Source organism: Balaenoptera acutorostrata, chromosome 5, assembly GCF_949987535.1.
Source record: "Balaenoptera acutorostrata chromosome 5, mBalAcu1.1, whole genome shotgun sequence".
NCBI classification, from domain to species: Eukaryota; Metazoa; Chordata; class Mammalia; order Artiodactyla; family Balaenopteridae; genus Balaenoptera; species Balaenoptera acutorostrata.
Window position 1 is genome coordinate 69,574,253 of NC_080068.1, and position 21,553 is coordinate 69,595,805.

Sequence of the window (21,553 nt, forward strand, 5' to 3'; positions counted from 1 at the left end):
CTAAGTCAGCAATGAGAAAGCAAAGACATATTGATTTTCACAGCAAGACCCGCAAATATTCAGGAATTGACAACTCTAGCTCCCAGAACATTTCAAGCAGCCAAGTATAAATATAAACCCTCTAGGCAGGATACTAGAATGTCTTCTCTGAAAACTCAGATTATCACAAAAAGAAAAAACAAAAGGATAAAAAACAAAGATAAAGATACTGACATCAGAGACTGTGAGAAAAACTTAGCCCTACAGTGAAGCCTACAATCAACAAGTTCTACCCACGTGCACAGAGCTTCCAATCACCTTTTCAGTGGCCCCTTCTCTCGTGAGTTAATAATGGGCAAGGATCAACAAATACTTGAGAAAAGTCAAAGTCAGAAGCCAAAAACAACAAACTTAAAAGATGAACTTGTAGAAAACAGACCATGCACAAAAAGAAAACTTAACAGAAACAATCTATCATTAACATTAAGATCTTTTGAAAGATAGAGGGAGGAAAAAATACTGCATCACTGCATGCATGAATACGAATAGGCTAAAGTTAAATACTGAAAGAAAATCTTCTTGGATATTCAAAAATACAATAGCAGAAATGAAAAAGTGAACAGAAGCATTCTAAGGCTGAAGAAATCTCCCAGATAATGGAAAACAAAGAGAAAGGAAAAGAGAAAAACTAAGAAAATTAAAGGAACCAGCATAAGGAGGTCCAATTTTTGAATAAGAGGTCCAAAAGGCAGATGAAAGCAGAGAAAAAGTAAAAAAAATAATAATAACATAAGAAAGTATCCCAGAAGTGAAGGATATGTACTTCCAGATTAAGAAGGTACAAATGAAAGCTTGGTACAATGGCTGATAACAGACCAAGACACATGCTTATGAAATTCACAACACTGGTGACAAAACTCATACATGCTTCCACAGAGGAAAAAAACACATCTATGCAGGTGTGCACCCATTCTCACTAGTCACTCCTCTCTTGCCCTCACCCCAAATTATGTAATTATACAACTGCTTTTGTACCCAACTGAGTGATTTTATTTTTATACTTATTAAATTTCATCTTTCATTTTGCTAAAAAATATATAAAAACTCTTTTATATTGAAGTATATAAAAAGACTTTAAGAATGTTAAAATGTTGATAAATCACTTGAGACACTGCCATAATAAACACATGGCAGTTCACTTGTACTATTCTATCTACTTGTTAGAATGTTTGAAAATTTACTTAATAAAAAGTAAAAAAAAAAAATTATTTTAAAGATGCTGATGAGTTGCCTGTCTCTCACTTGACTAAGGATGAAAAAATATCTTTGTAGTAGATATGAAAATAACTTAAATTTTGATTCTTAAATTTGTTCCTTTGTCCATCCACCAGTATCAGTCTGGGTCTTTCTTCATTTCATACCTATAGTACTCCAACAGCTCCCTATCTAGTCTCTGTCTCCCTTTTTCCCTCTTACATTCTATAGCTTACCCTGGTACCAGTTCTCTTCTAAAAACCAGATTTGCTCATACTATTCTCCTACCCAAGAACTTTGAGATGGCTTCCTACTGCCCATATATATGTCTGCAAGCTAGTTTTAGATTAAGATCTTTCTCATCATTTCTACCATTTCCAGGCTTCTCTCCTCTGTCATCTACCCCAACTCTCCTTGAATGCTATCTGGTTTTGTTCACACTGCTCTCTCTGCCTACAATGTTCTATACTCCCCTGTCTCCTACTAATGAAAACTCACTCATTTTTCACTTATCACATCCCATTTGAATCCTTCTAGACTCTGCAATGCAGGATAACCCACTCTCTCCTCTGAACTCCCTACTGCATTTTGTCAATACACCAACATAACACTTGTCACAATACATCATTGTTATCAGTTCACATGTACACATCACTCAGATCATGAGCTCCTTGAATACAAAGACCCTCTTTTACTGTAGCATCTAGCACAGTGCTGGGCACACTGAAGGTACTCAGATACATCAAGAAAGCTGGACAAGCTTTTTTCCTTCTATCTCTTTCTCACCAATCCTACTGATTATAGTTCAAATGGTAGATAAGTGGACAAGAGCTTGGACTTTATCCAACCATACCATACACTGCTGCCAGAATACTGTTACTACAAGTCACTCTCCTGATCACTAACAGGCAGTAATTCCTCCAATTCATCTTTCTGGTTTCCAGGCTTTCTAAAATTAAACCACACTCTACAAAGCCATGTCTTCTGTTCTTCTCCAGAAAGAACTCTCTGATCCAATAAAGCTGATTTCTTAAATAATTTGACTATACCTGTCAAATTCAAGTCCTTATTCATTCAGAATTAAATAAATCAGAATGGAACAATGACCTCCTCTCACATGATAAAGAGAAGCTTCAAAATAATTTTTCAGTAGACTGTATATATATAACTTATAAACAATGGCTACCTTCAATAAGAGACCAGACTCTAGGAGTTTCTTTTTTATCCTTTAGTTTTAGAAGTTTACTGAAAAAAGACAAAGTATAGAGGAGCTGGCAGTTTAAAAAGGCAGTTCTCATTTCTGTTGGAAGAAAATTAAAAGCACCATTGCAAACAAACTATTTCCTCATCAAGATAACTTTTCTAATTATTCATTGTAATCATGAAAAACAATATATTCCATGTCTCAATAAGTAGATATCACCAAAATGAACTTGATGACCATTTAAAATAAGATAGACATCATCACACACTTTCAAAATATTTACAGCAGAACAAGAACCAAATACTTACCCAAAGTAGGATGTAAATTAAAATTAAATTCTCTATACAGAACTGTGTCCAGCAGAGCGGCTACATCTGCGGATATAGCACATGCATTGCATAAGGCAGTATTTTGGTGGACAGGGCTGTAGCCCCAAACGGGACACAGAGAAGTTCCTGCCCACAAAAGTTCCCTGGGTATATAACCCAATCTAAAAGTCACTCCCAGTCTTCATCCCAGTGTCACTCAACACAAGAATCAAGAATTAAGAATTAAGGTAAAGGAAGAAGAGTTTACAATCAGATTTTGAAAAAAGTTTGTAGGTTGCTGTGTATCACACAAGTATGAAAATATATTATTATTCTTGGGACTGATCCTATGGAATGGAGAAGCCAGAAGTCAGACTTGATACCCAAGTGGTATCAACCTGCAAGTCCCTCATTAAACCTACTCCTTTTAATATTAATTTAAAAAATCAATGACTTTATCCTAATTTTGTTGAGTCTTTCTTGGCGACTGTCAAAGAACACCTAAGATTCTTGAGACATCTTAAACTGCAGAAGACATTACACCAAAGATTTCAGTCTCATACAGATAATAAGCAGTATGTCATCTACCTTACCATTTTTTAACAGAAAATTAGGACAAATAAGTCTCCAATTCTGATAAAGATTATAGCGGAATCTACAATGAGTGCTTAGCCTGTTGGCATGAACTTTTATATCCTACAAGCAAACACACACTTGACTCAAAATAAAATCACAACATATAGCAAGAATAGTTTTACTTTGCATTTGTTAGTATAATAGGCTATAATTCACATGCTTGCAAAAGTGGAGATAAAACAACAATCAGCATATTTGTAAGTCACCAGGAAGCTGAAGGTTTGGAAAAAAGGTAGCTATTTCCACTTTAATCTTGTCCCTCGAGTAGTGGTATGGGAGCAGACTCAAGAACAAAAAATGAGAGCAACCAAGGATAATTTACTAAAATTCACCTTAAAAAGATTGAATCTGCCATCTTGGATCTCTGCACCTGGTGTAACTTCCATAGTACAGTCTTCGGCCTAAGTTAAATAACATATTCCCCATTAAGATACCACATAATTTTTAATTGATAGGCCACATAAAGACAAACCAGCTGTGGCTAGACTGTGAATTGAAACTAAAAACATCAGATAATCATTAATATGAAACTCTGAAAGGGAAGGAAGGGAAAAAAAACAAACACGGTAAAATGGAATTTTTAAACTATCATATAGCATTTAACCACCTTTATAGGGAAAAACTGATGTATTTAGGGAGCAAAACTGGGATGGTAGAAAAGGCTGGGGTATTTTGGAATATCTACTAATTACCGTAATTTTATTTGTAGTAGAGGTAACTGGTATAACTTCCAGTCCCATTCGTATCCTCTTTTGTTTTTCACAGTAAGCTTTCCAGGTATCTTCATTAAACCCATAATTAAAATAATCAGAAAGATCAGCACCTAAATATAAAACACACTTTTAGTGTACAAATATTTCAATTCTATTTTTATGCAGCATATAAAATATAATAAACTGTAAAAATAAATTTAGAGTTTTATTAGTCTCATCTTCTAATTTTACCAATTCTCCCAATTACTACCATAAAGCAACAGGACTATACAAATTTTTGATCAAAATTACTCTCTTTAGGAATGGCATTATAGGGTAAGCTGGGACAAAGTGAGAGAGTGGCACAGACATATATACACTACCAAATGTAACATAGCTAGCTAGTGGGAAGCAGCCGCACAGCACAGGGAGATCAGCTCATGCTCTGTGACCACCTAGAGGGGTGGGATAGGGAGGGTGAGAGGGAGGGAGACGCAAGAGGGAAGAGATAAGGGGACATGTATATGTATAACTGATTCACTTTGTTATAAAGCAGAAACACACCATTGCAAAGCAATTATACTCCAATAAAGATGTTAAAAAAAAAAAAAGAATTGGCATTATAATAAAACAATATGCAAGTCTACTTTTATACAATGCTAGGCCACCTGTAAGATTTAATAATACAGGTTCATTATTACTCATGTGCTTAAGATAATGAAAATTACATTTAAAAAATAATATTCTAAATTGATGCTGAAAAAAAACTTTTCTAATAATTGTTTAGACTAAAAATCTTGTGAAACTGATATAATCCACAATAATCTTACCAGGTTTACGCCATGGTTTATCTTCAAAAGAATCCAAATCTACCTCTAAAAGTGGCACTCCATTAATGCTTCCAGGTGCATCAAGATCTACTCCTTTGACTTTCGTTCCTACTTCAGAAAATTACAAAATGGTGAAGGAACTATATTAATAAGAAGCTGAGAGATACCACAGACAAACAGAAAACAATGACACCTTTTTACTACTATCAGCACTAAATATGGCCAAGATTCCAAACAGAGTAGTAATGGTAACCACAAATAAAAAGTGAGGTCTGGGGCTTCCCTGGTGGCGCAGTGGTTGAGAATCTGCCCGCCAATGCAGGGTACAAGGGTTCGAGCCCTGGTTCTGGGAGGATCCCACATGCCGCGGAGCAACTAGGCCCGTGAGCCACAATTACTGAGCCTGTGCATCTGGAGCCTGTGCTCCGCAACAAGAGAGGCCGTGATAGTGAGAGGCCCGCGCATCGCGATGAAGAGTGGACCCCGCTTGCCGCAACTAGAGAAAGCCCTCGCACAGAAACGAAGACCCAACACAGCCAAAAATTAATAAATAAATTAATTAATTTAAAAAAAAAAAAAAAAAAGTGAGGTCAAAGTTTATGGTGTAGCTATAAGATAAAACAGAGAGATTAGAGACTTTTTGTTTATAATAAGGGATTCCTGTACCAAGAAGTTAACTTCCATGTTTTACATCATTGTCTCTGTACAGTCTGTGAGCTGTAAGAAAGGGTTGTAGAACCAAAAAACAACGGCAACAACAAAAAAAAACCACACACACATGACAGGAACCATGTGACCCACACAGCCTAAACTATTCATTATCTAGCCATTTACAGAAAAGTGCCCATTCTACGATATATGGTCAAAAACTGCTCTTTTTAATTGAGCTGTAATAGCTATTAAAATCTATTCATGACCTATTCAGATATATGCCCTATTTTCTATTGATGTAACTGCAAATACAAATTTTACCTGTAGTTCCATAAACTCTTCCTCCTGTCTTGATGTTAAGATTTACAGGTGCTGTACCATAACTCCTAAAAGCAAAATTAAAAAAATTATCCTGAGATGCTTAAACAAAAGCAGCAATATATTCAATATGTACACATAAATTATATACCCACATATTAACTAGATAGACTGACACTAACTCAAACATTTTAGAAAATGTTTTAAACTAATTTAAAAAGTCTGTCACTTGCTTAATAAAAGATAAAAACAAATATTTTTTAAAAGTCTGACTAATTTTCCATCTCAAAAACGTACCTGCGATTAATTCAATATCCTACTCTAACAAACTTTCGAAAAATTTGGCTGGGAAGGGAAGAATAGTTTATATGCCTTGTTTTCACTTCCTTGCCTCCCAGTCATCCAACTGGACTTGTGAAAACTCAGCTTCTGGTCTGCCTAACAATTTCCATCTTTTGTCTCCAATGTATTAAATTTATGAGACCTAGGTTATTCTGCTTAAAAAAATAAGGATATATTCAATAAAATATTCAAATAATTGTATAAAGATCCACTACTATAAATGCAAGAAGTATGAAGGAGCCTAAAATAAATTGGTATTGTCAAGTTGTACTATCATTACCAACTTGAAAGGTTTAATCATCTCATTGACTAATTCTCTAATAAATGCTTAAGCACCAATAATACATCACATATAGTTCTAAGCCAAGGAGAGAAAATGAGGAGCTGGACAAATATGGTTCCTGCCCCATGATGCTTACATTTCAACAAGCTAAATTCAGCACAGCCAAAGCACTCTGAGATATCTATATATGATGTACAAAAGTCCTAGCTGTTTGAAAGTCAAAATACAAAAACCAAGGACTGTCTCCAAATTGTCCTGCTAAACAGAACTGCTAAAGGATAAACCAAAACAGTATTTATAAAAGGTTTACCATAGTTCATTAAATGAACTTCTTTGCTTCCCACCCAGCTACTTTCCTTCCTTCCCCATTCTGCCCTTTAAAACATTACTTTTCTTTTTTAATGCCTCCAAGCCTTCACATTCATTGTGTGTAAAGAACCTTAGCTGTCTGGAAAATTGCACTTAAGTAAATCTGATACCGTTCAATAGCACCCACCATGAGGTCTCAGGATTCTCTAGGGGCTAGATCCTACATACTTGGATGTCTACAAAAACTTAAAAATAAATGTATCAAAAAATTTTATCTTAACCTGCTCCTCCCACCTGACCCATATATGGTAATACACTGCTATATACACACTGAACTACTCTAGAAAGCTCCAAGTCACTGAATCCTTTGTCTCCCTTTCCATCTACAACCAACCCATTACCCATGTTATTTCCATTTATTACTCACTCAGATATATCGAATTCTTCCATCTATCCCTATATTACTGCTGCTGGTTTAGTTTGGACTACCATCCCATCTGGATGATTACTTCAAATCTATTAACTAAGTTCTATCTAGTCCATCTCAACTACTACTGCTAGAGTTATATTGTGTGCCCTGCCTAAAAACCTTTAAGGGCTCCATGATGACACAGCAAAAACATCCTAACTCCCCTCTTCTGTGGTTTCAAGCGTCCTCTCTCATCTACCTTATCCTCCAGTCTTGTGGTTCGTCTAAGTCATGCTTCCACTACATCTAAGTAGTTTCCTCTGCCAAAATCATCAGTCCTCTTCCTTCTGTCTCGAGAATTATTCAAGCAAATTCATATATTACCTCCTCTAGGATCTTCTCTTCAACACATGCAGACTTTCAGCAACTGTCCTCTCAAAGCTTTCAAATCACCCTGTACATGTTTCTATTCAAGCACTTACACTGCAAGGAAAGTATCTGCTCACATGTCTATCTTCCTCACTACTTTTGATAAATAAGGACAGTTGATATTCCCATCATCAATTATTAGAGTGCCAAACAAACTGCCTTTAAAAAGTGTTAATGAATGAGCGGCTGAATTTCAAAGATACAGCTAAGAAACCACTCCTCTATACAAGGTAAATTATTCCTACCCTAAGATTTGATTTTCCTCATACCTTACTTACAGATACAATAAGCTCTGTAACAAAAGTATGTCACCTAAAAAAAATTCTAGTCTTTAACTTCTAACACCTTATAATAAACCAATTTAGTATTGTTCCTTGAAAACAATTTGCTCTTTAAATTTGCCTCTGAAATGCTGTGCACAAAGTAAATATTCATCAAATTTTATTTTCTCCCTGGCTTTCTTTCAGTTTTCAATGGATATATCTTGAGATATTAAGGTTAAACAAGCTTTATACGCTTCAGAAAGATCTGTAACTTACTTTGAAATGCATAAAAAATACAAAATAAGGGGACTTCTCTGGTGGCACAGTGGTTAAAACTCCGCGCTCCCAACGCAGGGGGCCCTGGTTCGATCCCTGGTCAGGGAACTAGATCCCACATGCAAGCCGCAACTAAGTCTTCGCATCCCACAACTAAGGAGCCCATGTGCCGCAACTAAGAAGCCGGCAAGCTGCAACTAAGACCCAGCACAACTAACTAACTAAATAAATAAAAATTTTTAAAAATACGAAATAAAATAGATGGATTGATGAGTGGGTGGAGGCATGGAGATAGGTAGGTAGGTAGGTAGGTAGATAGATAGGTGATAAAGCAAACACAGCAAAATGTAAATTGTATAATCCAGGTGATGAGTAAATAAATGGGTGTTCACATCAATTCCTTAAACTTCGAGTGTTTGAAAATTTTCATAATCAAATGTTGAGAAAAAAAAGTTTAAAGACAATTGTGTTAACACGCAGTCAATTTAGTGAATAAACACTTACTAAATACTTACTATATTTAAGGCAATGTAAGGAACAGGAAAATTCATAAACCATTCAAAGAATTTAGAATCTAAAGGTAATAAACACGTGCAAACATAATTCAATCCATGAAACTGGAAATTGTTATAAGAAATAAAGTTCAGATAAAGTACTATGGGAGCCTATATGTATTTAATATTTGCATGCAAGTCCCACCCCAAAATTGGTCATATTAATAAAAAGTAATCACCATTTGCTTTAATTGTTCTGTACTTCAAAATACAAATAATTTTATATTAAATATAAGTATTTAATTATATTAAATATAAGTATTTACTAAATATGCAATTATAGTATTATGTTAAAGTGTTCCTTCTGCATAATACAGACGGATAAAGGCCTATTAGCATAAAGGCTTACTAATATCATAGCTCAACACTAATTATTTACTGTAAGTGGGGATGAGGAGAACATCAAGAGTTACCCTAACTTGAATAATTTAGTCTCTTCTCAAACCTGCTCCCTAAAAAAGTTGCTAGGGTCTTAAAATTACATCAGCAGTCATTATTATAATGCAAAACTGATTATGACAACTGAATTACCTTTAAGCTTCTTGAAATAACTTTTGAAAAAATTTCTCTACTTTAGAAATAAAATATTCAAAAGGATTTATGTATATATTGGTTCATTTCAGATAAGGCTGCTTAATGAACTATAGTGCAATTAAGGAAAAATTTACTTTATATTCCCAACGCACTAGTACCACATCATACATCCAATCTGAAAAGAATAGAGAAAACATCAGCTCATATTCTACCACCATAACAAAATCACAATCTGTACTTTATTCCCTCCCAATCTTTCTGTAAGATTCTTTATGTGCTCAATGAGTCAATGACAGTCCATTCACTTGATCCAGCTTTACAGACTATAAACTTTGAGACAATCTATTGGCATAAATAGCATACAGGATAATTAACCACTTGAAAAATACACTATGAAAAGCAAAAAGAAAAACTTTTGATATTATTCTTATTGGACAAAAAAATTAAAAACCTAAACTGAACTCTGGATAAGTAATAAAATGTAAGAACAATATAGATGTAAACAGCAATTTAAGGTTTTCTAATTCTAATTAAAGAATCTGGGGACTTCCCTGGTGGTCCAGCGGTTAAGAATCCGCCTTCCAATGCAAGGGATGCAGGTTGGATCCCTGGTAGGGGAACTAAGATCCCACATGCCACAGGGCAACTAAGCCCCGTGCACCGCTACTGAGCCCGCACGCTGCAACTAGAGAAGCCCTTGCTCCAAAACTAGAGAAGCCCGCGCGCTGCAAAGAAGAGCCCATGCGCCACAACGAAAAGATCCCGCGTGCCGCAACTAAGACCTAACGCAGCCAAATAAACAAATTTTTTTTAAAAAATAATCTGTATCACTCAATTCATTTGTAAAAACACTTCAATATCAGGAATCAAAAACTGCTGCTGCTTCCACGTAACTTTACCTAATTAACTTTATGTTTAAGAAAAAAATATTTTCACGGTGAAATTCCTTTTAGTCATGAGATATATTGATACTTGACATATAAACACTGTATTAATTTTAGGTAAACAACATAATGATTAGATATATATATAAACTGCCAAAATGATTACAATAAGTTTAGTTAACATCCATCACCAAAGATAGTTACAAATACATTTTTTCGTGTCAACAGATTTTACCTACGTCTTAGCAACTCATCACGTGAAATTTTAATGAGTTCTTTCATATCATGGTAAGATGAAAAAATGTAAAAACACTGGAATCAACCACTAATTGTTTGATATAGACACAGTACCTCTGATTTAAGCACACAGTTGTTACTTGAAAATAACTTACCCATACTGTGGTGCGCCCGTTTTAATGTCTCCTATAGTGACATGAACGTCATCCTCATCATCATCACTGTCGCTATCACTATCGTCTTCAGTCTCTGTCACTTTCTATATCAACATAAACAACCACAAAATACACTCAATAATCCATTTCAACGTCTGATATGAGTAACTGAAAAGGTAACCATTTTGCATTTTTTGAGCTAATTCTAGAGGAAAAAGTTATAGTGCTACAACCTACTTCAACTCATTTACAGCTTTGATGTTTTGCATGATAAAAAGGGATAAGAATGTGAAGTAAAACATTTTTTCAACATTGTCTTTTTGTAAATAACACCACATGTATTTTTTCCTACTATTTATAACTGCTCCTCTTGCAAAAAGGATCTAAGGCAATGTACTAAAATACCTAGAAAATAAATTTTTTTAAAATATTTGAGGAATTCTTAGCAAAAAGAACATGAAGAGGAAAACAACTAATTTTAAGGGTCACAGTGTCATCGTTAAAAGCACCAAATAGTTAAAAAGTAGCTCACTTATTCTTGACATTCATGTACACATAGAAAAGGCCCTGCATGCAAATGATTGAGGGAATACTTTGTTTCTATGAGTAAAAGTAGGGACATTTATGAAGGCTTTATTTTGGCTCTAAAAGGCTGTTCTGTGCTTAGTCACATAATAGTAAATTTAAAAAGTAGATCACCAAGGCTAAGTACTTTTTGTATACAAGTTCAAGCTTGCAGAATAACAATTTCCTTCTTTTTACAGGATTAAAATGTTAAAATTCTCATGGGACCAATGATTTGTTCACCCCGCCCCAAAACATCACTTTTAACAGGCATGAGGTCAGACTGTCACTTATATAAAAAATAATTTTTGCTAAAAAACTTGACAAACTTGGGTTGAAAGACTCAATGTTTGCTTTGAAAACCAGGTTCACTATGATCTATCTAATTGACCTATGACCACTGGGTTCCTTGGTAGCAATAAACATCAAGCCTTTGCACATGCCCCATTTCATCTGAACTCTCCTCCCACTATTTCTTCTCATGGTTACACTTTTTTGACGGCACCAGATGACACAGGAGATATAAAAGGGGCCCGATCATGCAAAATACTGGCAGTCATGTTAAATTTTGGTTTTCTTCCTAAGTGAACGGGAAGCTATTGATAAAGATTTTAAACAGATAAGTAACCAGATCTCAAAGCCTTATGTTACCGGTTTAGGTACGCCATTTTCAGGAGTTTCATCTTCAATTCCCGATGGAGGATTAGCACTACAAACAACAAAAATAAGTACACAACTGGTATTACTTTACTGAAGTACAGACGGAGCATACTAGTATTTTTAATCTATGTCTGATAGTTTCCTGAAATTACTGTCTCCACCAGAGACGAAAAAATATGGTAAAAACTGCCTGTCCTATTCTGCTATTCCTAATGCCCAACATAAAACGTGTACACTCAACACTGGAAGTAGAATGGAATTGCCTCCACAATTTGTTAATGATGCCAAATTTGCAATTTGACGGTGGGATATAATTTGAGTTTTTACATTTTTAAAATATGCATCATACTTAATCAATTTTATTTATCCTAAAACTACACTGAACTTCAAGGTATTCTAGGAATTGCCAAGGGCTATGTAACACACACAGTTTCCTCTTTCCCCTGGTGCCCAAGGAACTCAGATGTGCGGTATGATGATGTTAACTCAGTACTGAGTTAACACACACGCTTCCTCCTAGTTTTCTGTTTTATCAGTCTTATTGGATATATGTCCTTTGTTATATAAAAAACAAATTTTAAAATTTAAAAAAAAGTTTATTTTCATGTAAGACTGCCTTCCAATTTGACACTAAGGAGCTCCAGACCTAATTTTGATGCATTAAAAAATAATTACTTTTTTAAAGCCAGTTAATACTTGAATTTGCCCTGTTACAACAAAATTGACATATAACAATAAACACTTATTTTCAAGAGACTCAAGCGTATGGCCATTAACCATGAAATAAAACTTCTAGTACCATGGTGCAATTGGTTCCTTATATTTTTAATAATTATGAGTTTGAAAGTGGGAATTAACCATTAACCTCATTTTATAGATAAAGAAATTGAAATACAAGGCAACTGACAATTACTTAGTAGCATTTCTAGGAAAACCGTCCAGATGTTGATATAGTTCAAAGCTCTTTTCACTGGGTTTCTGCTAATCTCTTCTAAACCTCACTTTTTGTCAAGCGGTTTCTATATAAACCGATTTAATCTCTATAGTGGTATTCTGTAACACAATCTCCAGACAAAACAAAATGAAGGACAAAACCTGAAAACTTATCTGTTAAATTTTCAGTTCTACTGCTTGACCCCCCCAAAAAATTGCAATTATAATTATTCAGTACATTTCTCAGATATAAGTTGAGCTTGTTCTTTATGTCACAAAACAGTATGTTTAGCCACAACTTGGATATGAAACAAGACAGAGACAGCACAGTGCAGTGGTTAAGAACAGTTTTAACGATGGGCCAATCACAAAGAAGCTGGGGAAAACTCTAATGGCAAAGACTCGGCTCAGTCAGGGCAACGAAGTAGGTACTGCACTGGATAGTAAAACACAAGTTTGGCAGAGCTCTCTTCCCCAACAGACTTTTAAAAGTTTTAATTCTCTATCACCATTAAAACACTAGAAACATGATAAAATTATAAGCTTTATCTACAAAAATAACATTTTAAGGGTAGATCTTTTCCTTTGGATGAAATAAACTTAATAGCTTTCCAAATAAAGTGTTAATAAGGAATATGAAGACATTCTGACAGTGATAGGGAACGGAGAAGGGTTCCTCTCCAATCAATTTAATCAAGCTGTGTATTGAGGAATATTTAATCAGAAAATAAGCTTCAAGAATTGCAGCCAAGAACTAATATTAACAAAGTAAAATAAAAATTAGTTCACAAAAATGTGTATCTGATTGTTATCATTAATTTCTTGATCAACTGAAAAACAGGGTATGAAGAAATATTACTTTCATAACTATTAAACTACACAAATCCCAACTCTGTGGTTAACTGAGAGCAGGGTTAGGAACTGGGTTGGATATATCCATTTCAAAACTAAATGACAAGGGCTTCCCTAGTGGTCCAGTGGTTAAGACGCCAAGCTTCCACTGCAGAGGGTGGGGGTTCGATCCCAGGGGGATGTTCCGCATGCCACCAGAGGCGGACAAAAACAAAAAACAAAAAAACAAACAAAAAACCCTAAATGACAAGATTTCAGATGATATAGCAATGAATAAAAGAAAAAACAAAACAAAAAAATAAAAAATAAAAAATCTTCCAACACAGGGGTATTTTTAAGCGAGGAACAATAATCTCAGCACTCCCTGAGCTGTTTCCACTTCTCACTTCTTCCCTCCATTAACCTTAAAAAATCACAGCTTTGAGATACAATTCATATACCACACAATCCACTCATTTGAAGTGTACAACTGAAAGGTTTTTAAGTACGTTTACAGAATAGTGTATGTATGTATCTATCTATCTAATTCCAGAACATTTTCATCACCTCAAAAAGAAACGTTATATATTTGTAGTCGCTCTCCATTTTCCCATCCTTGTAACTACTACTTTCTGTCACTTTGGATGTACCTACTGTGTACATCTAATATAATAAGAAATACAGTATGTAGTTCTTTGTGACCGGCTTCTTTCATTTAGCATGTTTTCAAGGTTCATCCATGTTCTAACACATATCAGTACTTCATTTCTCTTTACTGCCAAATAGTATTTCACTGTATGGATATACCACTTTTCTAAATCTATCCATTTGATGGACACTTGGGTTATTTCCATTTTTTGGCTATTATGAATAATGCTGCTATATATGGTAGCTCTACGTTTAACCTTTAGAGGAACTATCAGACTGTTTTCCATAATAGTTGCACCATTTTACAATCCTACCATCAGTGTATAAGGGTTCCAATTTCTCTGTATCTTCACAAGCACCTGTTAACTATCTGTCTTTTTGATTACAGCCATCCTAGTGGGTGTGAAGTCATATTTCCTCCTCTTTTTAAACCCAAATGTTATTTAAAAGTCCTTTTTGTAATCACGCCTCCCCCATTATAAGACACTAAGGCATGTGCTCAGTGATGTCAGCATATCCATGTACTTGTATCCATGAGCTATTCTGAAATTTAGAATAAGTTTCTGGCTCCCTGATATGTTCTGTAAATGATACTCAGACCTTTCTAGTAATCTAACAAAGGCAATCAATCTTATAACAAATTCATTAATTCCACTTCGAATTTTAAATAAATACGAAACATTGAAATTATAACCACAATGCATTACACCATCAAAAATATTAAGTTGTAGAAGTAGTTACCCAAGGAATTCTTTATTTTTAAAAAATTTTTAAGTTAAAACTTTTTTTCTTAGTAGTCTGATGGTTATACTGTATACTCCACTACTGAGCTCATTTAAGAGTACAAAGTTACTTAATAGTGAAAAATATCCAAACCCTTACTTCAAAAACATTTTGTCCCCTGGACTACTAGCAAATAAATAGAATTGGTATAAGATTACGTCCTGAAATAGTAATAAAACGATAAAGGACTCAGTGTCTTGCTATCTTTGTCAAAATGTAATCAAGCCAATGATGATAACGAAATAATTCTGACAATCTGTTGACAGGACCACTGTACCGCACAATCTGCATAAGCATCGACAAGAAATTTCACTAACCTGGCATTTTCTTCTTCTGGCCTTTCAACTTCATTTTCATCTACCAAAAAAAATACATAAATAAATAAATAAAATTAACAAACAAACCACTCTTAAACCAGTATTATGAAAATCTGAAGTGATCATCACAAGCACTAACCTAGGTCCTTTGCCAAATCACTGTGCACATGCACGTCCCATGGGCCTATAAGCACATCCAAAGTTAGATCACCTTATAATGACTTAACAAGATATGTCTTTTATGAAAAATAAAGAAATAAAAAAAATCAGACTTTACTTCTATAAAAATAAACTTAAGAAGTATTAAAGATTTCTAGACCTTTGTAAAAGAAACCCTACACATTTACATTTCAAACAGTACTACGAATGCTAAATCTTGCCGCCAAAGATAACGTATTTTACAAGTTTATCAAAATCAAAGTTTGTCGAAGTCACATCATCAAGGAGCTGCGTGGTGCCCAAACGTGCACTTTTACTAAACTATCCTAAAGACAATCAAGAATACGCATTTTAGGCAAGGAACAAACATTAACTTTCAAATCTAGTACCGGCAACAGACAAGAAGGGGCTGTGACTTCATGGAAGTTAAAAAAGCCAGATGTCAAACAACTCCCTTTCAAGGGGGAAGTAAAAGATGCAGTAAATTTATTTTATGAAAAAGATATACACGAGGTGATACTGAAAACCATAAGCCTAAGGGACATGAGGTACTTCTACGTGGGTTAAAACGCAGTCTCTTAAAAAAGAAAAACTTCACCTTAATACAGGAGACATTCGGGGTTTTCTTTATGGGCCATAATGTATTCCATCTCTTTCTTTCTCTCTCTCTCTTTAATTAATTATTTTTAAAGCACGACTTTCACACAAGGAGGTACCCTTGCAGGTGCATTCCATACAAACTGACCATCAAGAAACAAGACGTTAGTTTTACAGCATCAACTTTATTTAGCTATTATTACAGAATGACTGTTCCTGGGACAGGAAGGGCATCCCACAGTCAAGGGGCAAGAAGAGACACACCAACACAGCTTAGAATCGATATAAGAAAACAAGAGGAAAGAGCACAGAGGCGAGGCGGCCGAGAAGCCCGGGAGGAGTGGACGGCGACGCTGGGGGCCCGGCCCCTAGTCCCCTGCCCAGCGGGGTCCCAGCCGCCACCGGGTGGGTGCGTGTTGGGGGCGTGGGCTGGGCAGGAGGAGGCAAGGGGGGCGGGGGACGCACACGCCGCGCTCGGCCTAAGTCAGGCCGCATGAGGCTCCATGCAAGAGGCCCCAGGCGGCGGCGTGAGGTCCCCAGGACGCCGGCCGTTTGCGGGCCGGGAAGGGAGGCCTGAGAGAACCCGGGAGAGAGAGAAGGGACAGGAAGTTCCGTACCGCCATAGAGCCACTCTTCCTCCTCATCCCCTCCGGTCCCGCCGCTCAGCTCCGACACTAGGCGCTCGACCTCGCCGGCCGACATGGCCGCCCCGAGCACAACTTAAAGGCGGCGATCAACAGCCCCCTCCAACCCCTTCCCCAGCCTCGCTGCCCGGGGTCTCGAGAGGGGCGCGAACCCCCGGCGAGCGAACGAAGAAGGCGCGAGACTCAAATCCCGGGTAGGTGGCCCGGCGGCGGAGGCGGCAAAAAACACGACTCCGGCGCCGCGCCGCCCGCGCCCGCGCACGCGCAGCAGCACCCAAGCAGCACGGAGTCTATAGGTGGCTTCGCTTCCGCGGCGGCAGCCACCTGAGCCTGGTTGCGCCTGCGCACCGTAGTTGGCCCCGCCCCCACGGGATCTCGCTTGCCTTTTAGCGTGGCTTTCTCCCGTGACGTCCTACGTAGGCTACGATTCCCCTCCCCCAACGTTCCTTCTGATAACCTGTGTTGCTTTTGCTGGAGAGTGCGCCGTTGTTACTTTCTGCATGCGATGCTTGCTTTCTCGTTTTGTTTTGCTTTTTTTTAATCTTCCGGAAGGCCTTGTTTCATTCTTTACTTGTTGTATCAGACTTGATACAGAATCGTTGCCTTATCAGTCCCTGTTTTCTCATTAGAGAAGAAATCATAATTCATACCCACTTTCCTGAAAAATTAATCTTAACAGCAAACAAAAGCCAAACTAAAAAATGAATAATGCATTCTCTTTGTCAAAAAGTCAAAGACCTTCTCATCCACTACCCTCCCTTCCAGAAGTAGCCCTTGTTTTTCTGTTTTATGTGCAGCATTATGAAATTTTATACATATTTGCTACACGTGTGTTGTTTTGGTGAAAGAACCTGAGATTAATGAGTCTTAAAGGGTACAATATTGTATGTATCATTGTGTAGATTTTTTTATTTGATTGGTTGGTTTGGTTTTTTTTTTTTTTTCCTCAGCAGTGTCTTGGAGGTCCTTTCCATATTTGTGTATGTCAAACTATGTTCATTTTTTAAGGGCTTCATCGTATTTTTTCGTTTATTTATTTAACAATTATTGAATATCTGCTGTTTAAGAACTAGGGAAATAAAAGTATGAGTAAAACACAGCCCCTGCCCTTGGAGAGCTCTCAATTTATTGAGAAAGGCAGAAGGGTGGTAAACAATTAACTCTCCTACAAGGGAAAAGCAGGTCTTAATAGAAGCACAAAGTGTTTTTATACCACCAATGCCACACCATCTCATGCTATTTAAACAAATCATGTGGTTTTAATCTCCCTAACCTTTGAACATTCCTCTATTGCTATTCTCAGTCTCCCTTATCTGAAGAGGATAATCCCTTGCGTATTTCTAAAGTCTGTTGAGATATAGTCAACTTTTGAAATCTTTCCTGAACCCCATTTCTTTATTTATTCTATAAATACTTATGGAGGGCCTACCAAGTGCCAAGGACTCTTCTAAACTATGTAGATTCAGCAATGAGTAAAACAAAGTCCTTCCTCTCGTGAAGCTTTCATTCTAATGAAAGGGAGACAGACAATAAACATATAAATGTACAGTATGTCAGATAGTGATAAGGATTATAAAGTAGGGTAAGCAGGAAAGGGGGACCCCGAGCAAAGTGATGAAGAGGGATAGGATGCAATTTTATATTAAGTGGTCGGGGAAAGCCACTCTAATGAGGTGGTACAAAAGTAGAGACCTGAATGGAGAGAAGTAAACCGTTGTGAATTTCTGGGAGAAGCCCTATCAGATGGAGAAAATAGGAAGTGCAAAGACCCTGAGGCAGAAGCATACTTGGAGCATTCAAAGAACCCCAAATGTAACTGGAGTGGAGTGAAGGAGAGAGAGGATATATAGATGAGATTAGAGTTATTCTGGAGTGGGTAGTGGAGAGCTAATCATTCCTTTCCGCACACTATGCTGATTCCGTGGCATGTGTCTATCACATCATATAGTAATTATTTGACTACATATCTGTTTTCCTAAGACTCTTCACCAAATCCTCCCTCAAACAGGGCATCTTCTTATATGTCGTTCTAATTCCTGGTGTGGTGCCTAGCACTTAGGAGATCTTCCTGGCCTCTACTGACAGTAACGAAGTGAAGATTTTACATTCTGCTCGAGAGTATCATAAGGCAATCACTCACAGTCCTGTCTGTTTATGTTTCTATTTATCATTCTATGAGTCTGTAATGACCTTTGGTGGTTTCATGGGAGAACCAACTGCCTTTTGCTGAGGAGCCTCTTTCTCCTTTCAGCTGCCTGAAATGAGCTTGTCTTTCAAGGCATTACTTAAACTGAACTGAAGAATTGATGAATAATAATTGCTGCATCAGAATCGCCTTCATGGTGGAGGTAGCATTTGAGCTAAGCTTTGAAAATGAAGATTTTCACAAGCAGAGAAGCCCATAAATCACTAATAACCACTCTTAAAGAACCTCTTCCTTCCTTGCTTCCAAACTGAGTTCTTTGCCTGGATGGACTTCCTTAGGTAAAGGTATCTTTATCTCCCACCAGGGGAGACTTCAAAGATAGGTAGCTTGAAGATATTATATAAAATTATGACCTTATCAAACTACGATACTCCATATATTCTGATGATATTTGTTATCCATTGTGTGTGTGTGTATGTGTTGGTGTGTGTGTGAGAGAGATCTGCTGGTTCTTCACAAAAAAAAAGCCAAGAACAGGGCTTCCCTGGTGGCGCAGTGGTTGAGAATCTGCCTGCTAATGCAGGGGACACAGGTTCGAGCCCTGGTCTGGGAAGATCCCACATGCCGCGAAGCAACTAGGCCCTTGAGCCACAATTACTGAGCCTGCGCGTCTGGAGCCTGTGCTCCGCCACAAGAGAGGCCACGATAGTGAGAGGCCCGCCCACCGCAATGAAGAGTGGCCCCCGCTTGCCGCAACTAGAGAAAGCCCTCGCACAGAAACGAAGACCCAACACAGCCAAAAATAAAAATAATAAATAAATAAATTTTAAAAAAATAGCCAAAAACAACAAAGCATCAGTTTTAATGTATCTATCTCTGAGAAGTACTGAAAGGGAATGCTCAGTAGATGATGATTATAATGATGACGGGAGGTAAAGATCAAATAAAAGTGCCTTGCTCAGTATCTAGTAGATACTAAGTACTAATAGATGTGTTTTGAATAGATATGGCATTTAGGCTCGACTATACTATTCATTGCCAACTTTAGTTATGTCATTTCAATGTTCCTCACTTTCCTTATCAGTAAATTGATATATTAAAATAGCATTTTATACCCACTTCTTGGAAGGATAACAGAGGTAAAATGAAGTTTCAAATGTGAAAGCATTTGACAAGTTAGAGGTGACTGGTAAAAGAAGTTTTCATATATTGAGGTATGGGGAAGTCATTCTGGCTTATCCGTGAGTTAACTTGAATTTTATGCTAACTAGCCTGTTTGTGGCCTATGAAACATACTTTGTACCTCTTCCTTAATTATTAAAGAAAAGGGCACGTTGACCAGAAGTAAAGAATGTCCATGTTAAAAATAAAGATTAGGGACTTCCCTGGTGGTCCAGGGGTTAAGACTTTGTGCTTCCACTGCCAGGGGCATGGGTTTGATCCCTGGTCAGGGAACTAAGATCCCTCATGCCGCGCAGCCAAAAAGTAATAAACAAATAAATATTAAATGCCTCCCTTCCTGGGTCACCAGTGCTGGTACTCCTTCAATGATAAGACTAACTTTCCAGGTGCCAAGGCCATACTATTCGCCGTGTACCTGCTGACCTTTCTTCTTTTTTTTGAAACCACGTAAGAATGTACCCCTGACTTGTTTGATGTTCTTTCTTCTGATAAGACATAAAATTGTACTGAAGACTATGCTTCTCCGGAGCGGTTCCTCAGAGTTATCTGAGAAGCTGTCTTCCAGGCTATAGTCCTCAGTTTGGCAAATAAAACTCTTTTCTATCCTACTATAAATCGTTTATTGATTATTTTCTTCAACATATGTTATGGTTTAGGCCTTTTGTCCCTTGAACATCCTGAGAAACTGCACATGTATAGAGTTTTCCTTCGTCTCTAGATACCACAACAAGGAATTAAGCCTCAATTATCCATCTTCCTCTGCATTCTGATATATTTTAACACTAAATTCTATGTTGCTAGTTGTTTCTGGCAATTGTGTCATCTATTCACATCTACACTGCTATGTAAACTTCACATTCTTTAAGGGTGAAAACAAAATTTTTTTGTTCACCAGATTCTCTCTTACAATATCAAGCAAATGGAAAGTGCTTAGTAAATCCTTAAGTGTTGATCATGAATAGAGAGGACTTAGAAATGAGATGGAGATATGCTTGATTTTATGAGAATAGAAAATAATTACTAGCTATTTTGAGCAGAAAAGTACAAATCACATTTAAATAAGGTAAATCTGATGATCTTAAGCATGCAATTTTAGCAAGAATTCATCTAACTCTGCCATGATGTCTGAGATCAAGAAATCAATTTTTTCCTGGGTTTTCTTCTCTTTTCTGTCTACCCTGTCCCCCAAGGTTATTTCATCCAACCCCATGACTTTTAATACTATGTGATATATATCTATGACTCCCAATTTTCTGTCTGCATTCTTAATTTATCGTTAAGCTCAGGGCAAGCTGCTCACTCAGATGCTTCACCTGATGCCTCTCTTGGGTATTTAATAGCTATCTCAAACTTATGCCCAAAACAGAACTTGTGAATTCCCTTCCCAAACCTGTCCTGTCCCACTTCCATTCTCTCCCAAGCTTCTCCATCGTATTATCAATAACCACCGTCCAACCAGTTGTTCAGCCAAAACCTAAGAAATCATCCTTGATTCCCCTCTTTCCCTCTTGAGTCCCTCTCACGCCTATAAAAATCCATTAG

The 21,553-nt window shown here is 36.9% G+C and overlaps 1 protein-coding gene across 35 annotated transcripts in view; it reads right to left on the bottom strand.

Moving 5' to 3' along the window:
- The window catches only part of FIP1L1 (factor interacting with PAPOLA and CPSF1), a 65,544-nt gene extending 48,603 nt beyond the window's left edge, over positions 1–16,941 (bottom strand). For 4 of the 35 annotated variants that reach the window (XM_057546633.1, XM_057546627.1, XM_007180806.2 and 1 more), the window contains exons 1-9: positions 16,657–16,940; positions 15,423–15,467; positions 15,284–15,323; positions 11,763–11,820; positions 10,548–10,651; positions 5,876–5,940; positions 4,904–5,011; positions 4,074–4,204; positions 3,714–3,782 (exon numbers count right to left, since the gene is read on the bottom strand). In XM_057546633.1, the coding sequence (XP_057402616.1) occupies positions 3,714–3,782; positions 4,074–4,204; positions 4,904–5,011; positions 5,876–5,940; positions 10,548–10,651; positions 11,763–11,820; positions 15,284–15,323; positions 15,423–15,467; positions 16,657–16,741 (705 nt within the window). In that variant the 5' untranslated portion in view covers positions 16,742–16,940. Of the gene's footprint in view, positions 1–3,713; positions 3,783–4,073; positions 4,205–4,903; positions 5,015–5,875; positions 5,941–10,547; positions 10,652–11,762; positions 11,821–15,283; positions 15,324–15,422; positions 15,468–16,656 lie in introns of all 35 variants that reach the window. The other 31 variants (XM_057546632.1, XM_007180804.2, XM_007180805.2 and 28 more) reach the window with 16 other exon arrangements.
- Positions 16,942–21,553: the final 4,612 nt, after the last annotated feature.